Here is a 12312-nt window from a genome sequence, read left to right as displayed (position 1 = left end):
CAATGGCATCCTGGCTGAGATCAGAAACACTGTGGCCATCAGGGACAGGAGGTGATCATCCCCTTGTGCTCTGCACTGCTGAGGCCACATCTTGGGTGCTGTGCTCAGTTCTGGGCTACTCACTCCAGGAAGGATATTGAAGGGCTGGAGTGTGTCCAGAGAAGGGCAATGGGGCTGGAGAAGGGCCTGGAGCCCCTGGGCAACAAGGAGGGGCTGAGGGGGCTGGGGATGTTCAGGCTGGAGAAGAGGAGGCTGAGTGAGACCTCATTGCTCTCTACAGCTCCCTGAAGGGAGGTTGGAGTGAGGAGGGGGCAGCCTCTGCTCCTTGGTGGCAAGAGACAGGAGCAGAGGAAATGGTTCCAAGCTTTGCCAGGGGAGGTTCAGGCTGGATGCTGGGAAATATTTCTTCCCAGAGAGGGTTCTCAGACACTGGAATGGTCTGCCCAGGGCAGTGCTGGAGTCCCCATCCCTGGAGGTGTTTCAGCAGTGTGTGGAGCTGGTGCTTAGGGACATGGTTTAGTGCTGAGCCTGCAGTGCTGGGCTGAAGGTTGGGCTGGATGAGCTTGGAGGTCTCTTCCAACAGGATGTTTCCTGTGATTCTGTGTGCGTGAAATAATTTTCCTTTGAGGTCCTGGTGTCTGTCACAGAGTTCAGATTGGGTTAGGAAGCCACAGAACTGTCAGGACTGTATTCACAGTGCAAAAACTGGTAGCTAAACTCACTTTTTTCCCAATTTTGCTGGGTTTGCCTATACTTAGTAAGAATGTTTATTTGTACCACACAAGCATGCACACACAGTTCTTCAGAACAAGTTACCTTTTCACTCTGCATCAGATGTGCAGTACCTGTTCATGATGCATCCTGGGGTGCATCAAGAAAAGTGTCTCCAGCAGGTCTCCCCCTCTGCTCTGCCCTGCTGAGACCACAGCTGCAAATCTGTCTCCAGTTTGGGGCTCCCCAGTTCAAGAGACAGAGACCTGCTGGAGAGAGTCCAACAGAAAGCCATGAGGATGCTTAGGGGTCTTGAGCATCTCCCCTGTGGAGAGAGACTGAGAGCCCTGGGGCTGTTTAGTCTGGAGAAGAGAAGGCTGAGAGGGGATCTGATCCATGCCTATCAATAGCTGAGGGGTGGGTGTCAAGTGGAGGGGGCCAAGCTCTTTTGGGTGGTGCACAGCAATAAGCCAAGGACCAATGGATACAAACTTGAAGAGAGAAGGTTTCAACTCAAGATGAGGAGAAACTTCTTTGGTGTGAGGGTGCCAGAGCCCTGGAGCAGGCTGCCCAGAGAGGCTGTGGAGTCTCCTTCTCTGGAGACATTCCAAGCCCACCTGGGTGCATTCCTGTGCAGACTGCCCTGGGGGCTGCTGCTTTTGGCGTGGGGTTTGACTTGATGACCTCTGGAGGTCCCTTCCAACTTCTAACATTCTATGATTCTATGATTCTGTAGAAAGTGCCCATTTAGGTGCTTTATTCCTTGAAAGGGGGAGAGAGTTGCTGATCTGCTCACTTTGGGAGTTTAAATTCATTCCCACTGCTTTGCTTGTGGTTTGTGGGGGTTTCTGTGTTGAAGGCAAGGATGAAGGAATTAGGCTGCTGCACACTGCCCCCTTAAACCAAATGAGTCATTTTGTGTGAGTCTAGCTCAGCTGACAAATGTATTACTGACAGCTTAAGCTCTTTATCTATAGCACTTTTTTACCATCTTGCCCTTCTGCTGTCTCAGAGGTAACACAATGTATGGTTGTCCTTAAAACACTCTGAATTTCCTTGAATCTCACAAATTAAATCCTATTAAAATCATAACTGTGTTTTGTAGCTAGGCTAAAAAATCACTAATTCATTTCCATTTAAATAGGGGTTTTGAAGCCCCTGATCCATCTCACAGGGATGCATGTAGCCTTTCTGGACCTGGCAAGTTCTATTTCATCACAGCCCTGCTGGACACCTGACATTAGCCCTTTTTCCATTTTCTTTGCGTGGGCTGCAGCTGAATGTCAGCAGGGACTCCCTCAGCCAGCCAGGTCTTTGCTTCTGCCCTGCATTCAGCAGAATCTACTTCCCTGAAACGCTGCCAAAACATTAACTCTTTGAGACTGGGAGAGAATGATTTCCCAGAGAGACCAAATCCTATCCCAGCATTTGGAATGTGATCTCTGCTAAGCTGAGTGTGCTTCATCCTCTTAAAATGTTCGCAACGCTGTGCTTTGGCTGTGAAGAATATGAAAGGAATTGCCCTGATGCAGGAGTTTGTGATTCTGCATGCAGATTTTCTAGCAAGAAAAGCACCTTAAAATTCTGTCCCAGACCTCACTGAGATAAAATACATCCCAGTGATTGTGTCTTCCCAGAGCTGCCTGCTCATGGCGATCTCGAGACAGAAGTGAGGCAGTGTTTGTAGGTGCTACAGAGTGCATCTGTTTCAGACCTGCAAGGGCTGTTGTAGCTGAAAGCTTGATCTCTTTTCCCCAGTTTTGAAAACAGTTGACTGACTAAGAGATTAGCTGTAAACTGGCATCTTCAGAAACCTAGCTTGTGGTCAGTTAACAAATTACATCTGCCTTGTTCATTTTACTTCTCCCCTCCTCCCCCCCCCCCCCCCCCTTTATGCCTGGGTTGGATCTCAGAAAAATAAATACAGAAACATGTGACATGCTATAAAAAAATGCAAACCTGCCCTGTGTCTTTCCAAGCACTTACTGTTTCCTGCATGAAGAACATCTTGAGCACTGAGCAGATTTGCGGGAAGCTGCCAAGTACGTGTGCGCCATAAAGCTGCCCTTCAGTACAGGACGGAGTGGCAGAGTTGGGGAGCAGTGCAAGTCACTGGGAAATTCTCAGTATCTAACTTTGTCAGTCATGTTTTTATAAGAAACATTTGAATTCAACAAAACTTCTGTTAGGAAAAAATGTCTTGCCTCTGGAGCGAGAATTGCAGTTAAAAATTAGAGGAGAGTTGAAAGCAGCCCCTAAACAGGGAACAGGATTGGGCAGAGATGGGCACTGGGAGATGCTGAGGGGCTCTTCAAAGACTTTCCCTTTAGGCACAGAAATGTGAGAGGTGTAGGTTTGAATTCCAAAGCTACTCAATAGTCACATATTTATACAAATGAGAACCTAGAATCATGGAATCATAGAATGGTCTGGGTTGGAAGGGACCACCAAAGCTCATCCAGTCCAACCCCCTCTGCACTCAGCAGGGACATCCTCAACTGGATCAGGCTGCCCAGAGCCCTGCTGAGCCTCACCTTGAATATCTTCTCTGTCAGTCCCATCTTTTAGAATATCTTGTTCAAGATCCACCCAAGAAGAGCTTGTTGCCTGCTGACTAGAGCCTCATTTGGGATGTATGAAGATGATGAATAAGAGCTTGAACCTTTTCTCCCAGGCTGAAGCTTTTCTAACACGCCACTAGGTATTCTATTAGGACCTCTGTTTTTCTTCCCATCCTTTTCATCACTCCATATTGTCTTGCCAATGAGGATGTCTTCAGTGTTCTCCCAGTGTAAAAGAATTTTTTGTAAGTGGTTGAGTTTTGCAGAATGTAACAATTCTTCCTGCCTTGGTGTGACTCATTTCTGTGACACAGTGTTGTATAATTGCATGCTATGTTTTCCCTTGTTTATGGGAAAGAGTAGGTTCTGCTCTTCCTTTTTTTGACTGAATTTTTCCTTGGTGTTCCAAAAATGAGTTTCCTTAGTTAACCTACTTAGAAATTAAATCCAGAAGATAAAGGAGAACTTAACTATAGAAGTGTTCAGGGCCTAGGTACCTCGCCTCTGTTGCAGAACTCACAGTTCTAATGTAGGCTTTTAGACTTTGAATAAAGTATGGGATGAATTATGATCTGAATACCATAGTTACAAAGACAGCATCTGCAGTGTGAATAGGTCAAATCAGGCAACAAAACCCAGATGGACAAATGCATGTTGGAATCTTGAACACCCCCATAGTTTGGTAGGTCACACTCTCTTGTAAGGACTAGTGTGGAAATGCTTGCTTTGAAAAACATGCCACGGTTTTATCTTATCTTCCAACATCATCTAGTGACAATGACTACCTCCTTTTGGTCTAAAACATAGGATTTGAATACAGTTCTTGGCTGTAAAGTGTCTATTAACTTTCTTTTTCTGTCCCTGCTCACATGCACATCCCTTACTTCCTTTGGAAGGGTAAGATGATACACGTTGAAGTTAATTGGAAGCACTGCTGTTCAGATCTTTCTGTTCTTGTGTCTTCTACCAGTGAGAGTAAGAAGGTGTGCTCTCCTGCAGTATTGTCTGTCAGGCTTACTGAATCTTTAAATAGTTCATGCAAAATGGAAAAGCTTCAACAGGGAGAGCTGAAAAGAGCTGCCTGCAGCAGGGTTCCCAAGCTCAGCAGCAGAGCAGGATGTGTGCCGCGCTGCCCTGAGACTGCCACCACAGGGCTGCTTTGGGAGCCAGGTCTGAGGGACTTCTGTACCATTGGCTCTAATCACACTGTGGGTTGGGAACCCATCAAACCAATCTGCCAAGTTTGGGAAATGGGAATTTGAATCCTGTTAGGTGGAGGCAAAGACTGCATTGTGTTCTGCTACTTAAAGATGTAGATTTTGTACTGCTGGATGAAAGATGAACTGTCCCTGCGCAGAGCCCAGGGAACAAACTTTTCAGTGGCCCTGTGGAAGTCGTAGAGGCAGGAGAACACCTGGAAAGAAGTTATGTTTGCTCCTTGGACTTTTAGGATTTACATTTGAGGTGGGCCTGAAGGGGCCTCGCTCTGTCAAGAGAAAAATATATTGGGCATAACCTGCAAGAGGCTCACGAGAGAACTGTGCTCACAATAATGTGTTCGTGATGGGCAGGTGCAGTTATAATTTTGTAGTGAGGCTTAAGGATCAATAGCATTAGTTGAAAAAGAATATCAAGGAATCCTGAAGATCTGTAATAAGAGCAATGAGCTTCAAGCACTGTAGAGGTTCAACATAATTGCTTTGACTTTATGTTACCTATATTAAACTATTGAAGCAAAGCATGATTCATACTTATTTGGCAGAGTGTGACATAGCCAAGCTCAGTGGTATTAAAAGTACCTGTACTTCATTATTTCTAGGTAAGACAATTCAACTGCAGTTTTCAAGTCTGATGGAGGCCTCTAGTCAGAGCCAAGAAGGCAAATGGGATCCTGGGGTGCATTAAAAAGAGTGTGTCCAGCAGATTGAGGGAGGTTCCACTCTCCCTCTACTCTGCCCTGGTGAGACCTCACCTGGAATATTGCATTAAGTTCTAGGCTCCCCAGTTCAGGAGGGACAGGGATCTGCTGGAGAGAGTCCAAGGGAGGGCTACCAGGATGCTGAAGGGACTGCAGCACTGCCTGGGGAGCAGAGACTGAGAGCCCTGAGGCTGTTTAGTCTAGAGAAGAGAAGACAGAGAGGGGATCTGATCAATGTCTATCAATAGCTGAGGGCTGGAGGTCAGGAAGTAAGGGACAGGGGCAGGCTCTGCTCACTTATGCCCTGGGATAGCACAAGAGGCAATGGATGGAAACTCCAGCACAGGAGGTTCCACCTCAACATGGGGAAGAACTTGCTTGACTGTGAGCGTCCCAGAGCCCTGGAGCAGGCTGCCCAGAGAGGTTGTGGAGACTCCTTCTCTGGAGCCTTTCCATCCCTGTCTGGATGTGTTCCTGTGTGACCTGTGCTGGATTCTCTGGTCCTGCTCTGGCAGGAGGGTTGGACTTGAGGATCTCCAGAGGTCCCTTCCAGCCCCTAACATCCTGTGAGCCTGTGAAATAGGATTAAGTATTAGTAGCTAATACAACATGAACATGGAAAATGTTTGGCCTTTCCGGCATAGTCACTAATTTGAAGCTAAAGTCCAGGAAATGGATGAGAAGCTAGTAAGGCTTGCCTGCTCCTTAGGAAGGGAAAGGATGTTTTCTTTGAAATGGCAGGATATGAGCTATGTTAACTGAAAAAGTAGTTTGTGATGCCAGCTAATAAAGGGTACTGTGATATTAATGAAAAAATAAGAACCACCAAACAAATATTGTGGAAAGCAGAGGAAAGAACCCATTGTGCATACATCTTGCTTGCTGGAAACAAGTGGGTGTCAAAAGCATAGAATCAATTGCTATGGAGTATTTCCCATAATGAATTTTGTTCTCAGCTGAGCAGTTTAGGGTACAGTGACAGTAATTCATGAGCTTAGTGCCTACCCTTTCTCTTGCCCCACCTCTTCATTTTTCCTGGGAAACTCAATTGAAGGCATCTGCTGCCCGTTCGTGGCAGGGGTTCAAAACTCTCTTATCCTTCCTTGACAGAACTGGTGGAATATTGTGTCCGGTTCTGGGCCTCTCAGTTCAAGAGGGACAGGGAGGTACTAGAGAGAGTCCAGAGCAGAGCCACAAAGATGATGAAGGGAGTGGAACATGTTCTTTATGAGGAGAGCCTGAGAGAGCTGGGGCTCTGTAGCTTGGAGAGGAGGAAACTAAGGGCTCATCTCAGGCTCTGCTGGGGGATACCCAATGCCAGCACAAGGGCCAGTGGTGGAAGCTGAGGCAGAGGAAGTTCCATGGAAACAGGAGGAAAGATTTTTTCCCTGTGTGGGTGACAGAACCCTGAAACAGGCTGCCCAGGGGGGTTGTGGAGTCTCCCTCTCTGGAGATATTCAAGACCTGCCTGGATGTGTTCCTGTGTGATCTGCTCTTGGTGCTCCTGCTCTGGCAAGGGGGTTGGACTGGATGAGCTTTGGAGGTCCTTTCCAGCCCCTAACCTTCTGTGACTCTGTGATTCTGTGATACCAATAACTAACTGTTTCTTTCTCACTGGGTTTTGTTTTTCTTTCACATCATGCTTCTGAATTGTGAAATAGATTTTTATTTATTGACCCAAAAGTTACATGCAGGCTGCTCCAGCTTTGCTTGGAGTTCATTTCTGTGGGTCTGAGACACAATTTTTGCCTGTGTAACCTTAAATAAGATTTCAGAGCAGATGAAGTCATAATAAAAGCAGGAATTTGGTTGTGGTGATTTAGTCCATTGATGTTTATAAATAACTGAAGTTTGATTCTGAGGCAACACTGAGTAGAGGAAGTAATTCATTTAGTAGATGATGTGGCTGATCAGAAGAAGCTTTTTTTTTCTTGCCTGGGAGAAAGGAAATGCTGAAGTGGCAGTATGTGGAGAGGCAGGTGGAAGCATATGGGAATTGATTTGTTATCTGGAGGAACAACACACAGCTGGGCTGTGGATAAGTAGAGCTTCTCAAATACAGATGGAATCAACTCATGTGGAATTGTAAAGCTCTATCTAGCGTGGCTACAGGGTTAAGTTTAATTTAAGGTATTCTCTTGCACCTGGTTTTGTAGTCCTACTGGCTTTATTGATGAGGCAAACCTTTTAATGGGTGCAGTAAGCCTTCTCTTCATGCTTGATCAACATACATTCATTGAACAGCTGTAGTAGTTTGGATTGTCTGCCTGCAGGTTTGTGATAGTGCCTCAGTTTTGAGGGTTGACATTCCTTTCTTACTGACATTCTTTCTTTGACTGTGGTTTGGGGAAATGGCAGTAAGTGGAAATCTGTTCAGTTATTCCTAGAACCTTTCTGGAAATCCATATCCATTCCCTTGCCCTATTTCTTTTATTCTCTTCTACTGCTGAATGCTGGCACAAATGCTGCACCTTCAGGACCCAGAAATCCCCTTGCTAAATGTACTTGCACTATGTTATCACACAGAAGCTATAGCCTGAAGTGCAGCTTTAGATTAACTGAATTAGTAGCTTCCAAGTATTGTTGTTACTGAAACAGAAGAAAAGCCACTTGCAGCTTCTTGAATCAGCTGTGAAAACACACATGTAAACTGATTTCACTTTATACTAATACCATAAAGATTGGTTCAGTTTTCTTCTCCACCAGGTCCTTGACTGCACGTTCCCAGCCCTGCTTTGTGCCAAGATCAGCACTGGTGTAGTCACACCAGAAACTGGAACAGAGATCTGGCTGCAAGGGCTTTTTCTTTACTCTTTTGATGGGCTGGTTTTCATCCAGGTGCAGTTTAGATCCAGCTGTCAGTGCCAGCCCATAAGGAAGCAGAGAGAGCTGCTGGACTGTTCCTTTTAGTAGCAGTGTGACTTAGGTGAGCTGCTAGTGAGTAGCACCTTATGTTTTGAAAAGCTTGGTAGGAATGTGGGAGGGGAAGTGCTTGCTCTAAGGAACTGTGCTGCAGATGTGCTACCTTCTGTTGATTGTCTTTTCATAGACTCCCAGGATGGCTGAGGCTGGAAGAGACCTCTGGAGGTCAGCTGGTCCAATGTGCTCAAGCAGGGGGACCTAGACCCAGTTGGCCAGGACCATTTCCAGACAGCTTTTGAGTATCCCCAAAGAATTTTACATAATATTGTGATCAGTTTATTCTTAAAGTAATGCCTAAACCCCAATTTTCCTACATCTCCTCTTTTCACAAATACTGGAGTGAAATGAAGTACTTGGATTTCTGTCAAAGGTAACGATTTGACACCCTCTTTTCATTATAGACCTTAAACAGTGTGTCAGACAATCACAGACTGATAGGGGTTGGAAAGGACCTCTGGAGATCATCTGTCCAAATGCCCTGCCAGAGCAGGTTCACCTAGAGCAGGTTGCACAGGATGGCATTCAGGCAGGTTTTGAATGACTCCAGAGGTGGAGACTCCACCACCTCTCTGGGCAGCCTGGTCCTGTGCTCTACCACTCTCAACATGAAGAAGTTCCTCCTCATGTTTAGATGGAGCTTCCTATGTTCAAGTTTGTGCCCATTACCTCTTGTCCTGTCACTGGGCACTGCTGAAAATAGACTGGCCCCATCCTCTTGACACCCACCCTTTCAGTACTTTATAAGCATTGATAAAATCCCCCCTCAGTCTGTTCTTCTCCAGGCTAAAAAGCTCAAAGTCTCCCAAGCCTTTCTTCATAAGAGCTCTGTTCTAGTCCCCTAATCATCATTGTAGCCCTTTCCTGTACCCTCTCGAGCAGTTCCCTGTTCACCTTGAACTGGGGAGCCCTGTACTGAACATGCTACTCAAGATGAGGCTGCACCAGGGCTGAGGAGAGTGGGAGGAGAACCTCCTCTGTCAATCTTGATAATAGATTATAACTCACAGTACCTAACTAGTACTTTAGTCTTGGCAAATACTGGAAGCAGTGGTATTCTGGGCACTGATTTTCATAATATAAAGGTAGATCCCAGGGATCATTCCTTCTGGCATTTTTACATTCAGACTCTTAAGGGAGATGTGTCACTTGGTGGGTTTCTCATCCCTGGTAATCACATCTTTGTTCAGTGTGTTAATACTTCACCATTATTACCTTAGTACTTCTGTCTTGCAGAGAGAAAACAGCTCATTATCTGAATGTGAGGTGGGAACCTTTTTGCAGGCAAGCTGTGTCTCTCCTCTGTTATCCCACTCCATTAACCCCCTGTGTTCACAGTCGTTGAGACAGGATTTATTGTCTTGCACCACCACAGATGACTGCTGATTATTTGATTTGCTTCACATTCCTCATTCTGAGGTGGTAATTCCTGTTCTGTACTAAAATCTTCGTGCATGAAATCGTATGGTGTGATCCTTGTCCCCAGCCAGCAGACAGCCAATTAGCTGTAGCTGTGACATGGTGAACTTTCTGCTTTAGGGCTACTGGGAAATCTGTGCTACGTGTAGTGTTAGTGGTGAAGATCTCAGGAGCCTTCATGGCTGATTGCCTTTTATTAGCTGGTATGCAAATTCAAACAGTCAGATGCCCCTCTGCTTTGTCAAGACGGTGACTCCAGTCTAGGACTTCGTATGCAGAGATCTTCTCTAGGGGTGGATGAGCAGCTGGGGAAAACTGTGTTACGCTGCTGGCATTTTCCCATTTGAAACAGTCACTCAGGTGTCTGGAAGTAGGAGTGTCACCCAAGCAAGAGGTTTCCAGTGTTAAGCAACCTCTACCAGGCATATAAAGAGGGGCTTGACATTTCTGTAGCTTAACCCAGTTTCACCTCAGTTCTGCTTTCAGCAAACACTTTGTCTGTCTGCGTTGCAGCTCCTGGTTGCCACTTCCAGGTGACTGCCACGGCTCCTACTGTTCTCTTTAGTTCTCCACTGGAGGGAATCCTCTGATTTTCTTTGTTTTTTTCTTTCAGCATATGCAGATGACTATCCAGGCTCTCCAAGATGAGCTTCGGATCCAGAGGGACCTGAACCAGCTGTTCCAGCAGGACAGCAGCACTAGAACCAGCGAGCCCTTTGTGGCAGAGCTGACGGAGGAAAACTTCCAGCGGCTTCACGCTGAGCACGAGCGCCAGGCCAAGGAACTCTTCCTGCTGCGTAAAACCCTGGAAGAGATGGAACTGCGGATCGAGACGCAGAAGCAGACCTTAAATGCACGTGATGAGTCCATCAAAAAGCTGCTGGAGATGCTGCAGAGCAAAGGGCTGTCAGCAAAAGCCACCGAGGAGGATCACGAGCGAACAAGGCGGCTGGCTGAGGCCGAGATGCACGTGCACCACTTGGAGAGCCTTCTGGAACAGAAGGAGAAGGAAAACAACATGCTGAGAGAGGTAAGTGACCGAGCTCTGGGTTCATCTCCAAGCATTTCTCTGCTTCCTCTGTGTTGCACAGCTGTGAGGGAAGAATCAGACTTGAATTTCCAAAACTTCTTTATGTCCTCCTTGCTTCTGCTTTCTGGGGTTGTCTGCTTTTAGGCCCCACTTTCCCCATACTCTCCATATGAAGCTCTGGAGGTGAATTGTCACACAGGCTGTAAAATTCCTTGTTGTGTTCTATTTTAGTTTGAGAGAAGCTACCTGTGTTTAGGAGAGAGCCGCGAGAAGCCTTTGCAGGAGCAATGGCTGCTTGCTCGCTGGTTTCCATGGCAACGCTCCTCTTGCTGTGAAGGGTGTTTGATAAAACTATCAGCTGCCCTGGGTGCACAGCCACAAAAAAGATTACTTAAAGGGACGCTGCTGCACACGTGGTAGCCCCTTCCCCCCAGCCCTCTGAAAACAGAAACAAGCCAACCATTGTTACACCTGTGTAGTACCCTAACTGGGCAGGAAGGTAGGCAGTCTTCTGTAGTTACCATCCTAAACTAATCAGAATAGGATGAAAGCTACATAGAAGTGCTTCAGAGAAATGAGTTGGTTTGTAGCTTAGTGCCATTAAATGTCTGAATACTGTTACAAATATTCCCATTGTCCAACCAGCCTCCCAAAGCATTCCAATGTGAACTTCTGCAAGGGCAGCAGTTGAGCATGTGCTGTGTACATACACGGGGCTGTGTGTGTGCCTGTGTTCACTGAGGGGAAATGGCTCTGCAAAGATCAGTTTACAGACACCTGCAGATGGAATGGCTGCACTTATAGCTGTCCCCATGTGTGTAATATGTGTGTGTGAATCTAATGACCTGCTGTGGGCATTGTGTGTCTACTTTGGGCTTCAGCATTTTTGTAAAGCCTGATATGTGCACAAGGTTTAAGTCCCCTCTCTAAGAAGTCAGGGAAGCAAGGTCTGGCTCAGAGGTGTTTGAGATTAGTGTTTGCAGCAAATAAATACTTCTTAACATCTCTCATTCATGTGTTTGCCATGGTCTGACCCACTGTACTTGTGCTCTTGCAAACATTTATGTAAGAAAGCTAGAGCCCATTGCATTTCTGAGCCAGATTTAGGACAGATTTATTTTTTCAGAGCAGTAATCTCTTGAGTGTCTGGAGTGAAGATAATATGATTCCAGAGTTTCTACGCTACAGTTTTCCCTTTATTTAGCAACCAATGATAATTCTGTTCCAATTCTTGAGTCTATTTCAGGGAGAGCCCCAAATGGCTTCCATTTGTTTCTGCTTTAAGTCCAGCAATGTAAATGCAAAGCTGTCAGGAGCTGTGGGATTTTTCAGCAATATCATTACATTTGTTTCTGCTGCTGATGAGTCAGTGTTGAGAGGGAAAAATCATTGTACAATTCATGCATGCCTGGAAGTCAGCAGTCATTTCAATCCCAACCCACTGGGAAAAGATTGACTGGATAGGTTAGAGATGACTTCCTGACTTTGAATGTCCAAATGCTGTTTGTCTCCCCTTTTAGAATTAGGTACTCCTTGCTGCTCCCCAGCTCTGATACACCGGGAGGGGTAGGACTGGTATACCGTTACTTGTAGCTCAAGCCACTGATGCAGTGTGGGATCCAGCCTTGGAGCTGAGCACCCCTGGAAACGTGGTGCCATGCAGAGAAATGCCAAATTATTTCCTTCATGGAACTGAGTCACTTAAAGAAGGGTTTTGTTAGTACCTGGATGTTGTCCTTGAGCTCTGAGCTAGA

General features: G+C 46.1%; 1 protein-coding gene across 16 annotated transcripts in view; it reads left to right on the top strand.

Moving 5' to 3' along the window:
- ERC1 (ELKS/RAB6-interacting/CAST family member 1) overlaps positions 1 to 12312 on the top strand; it is a 409085-nt gene that overhangs the window by 78958 nt on the left and 317815 nt on the right. For all 16 annotated transcript variants that reach the window (XM_054168189.1, XM_054168181.1, XM_054168180.1 and 13 more), the window contains exon 3: positions 10142 to 10558. In XM_054168189.1, the coding sequence (XP_054024164.1) occupies positions 10142 to 10558 (417 nt within the window). The remainder of the gene's footprint in view (positions 1 to 10141; positions 10559 to 12312) is intronic.

The sequence above is a fragment of the Dryobates pubescens genome, chromosome 15, assembly GCF_014839835.1.
Source record: "Dryobates pubescens isolate bDryPub1 chromosome 15, bDryPub1.pri, whole genome shotgun sequence".
Taxonomy (NCBI): Eukaryota; Metazoa; Chordata; class Aves; order Piciformes; family Picidae; genus Dryobates; species Dryobates pubescens.
This window is presented reverse-complemented; position numbering and strand designations above follow the sequence as displayed.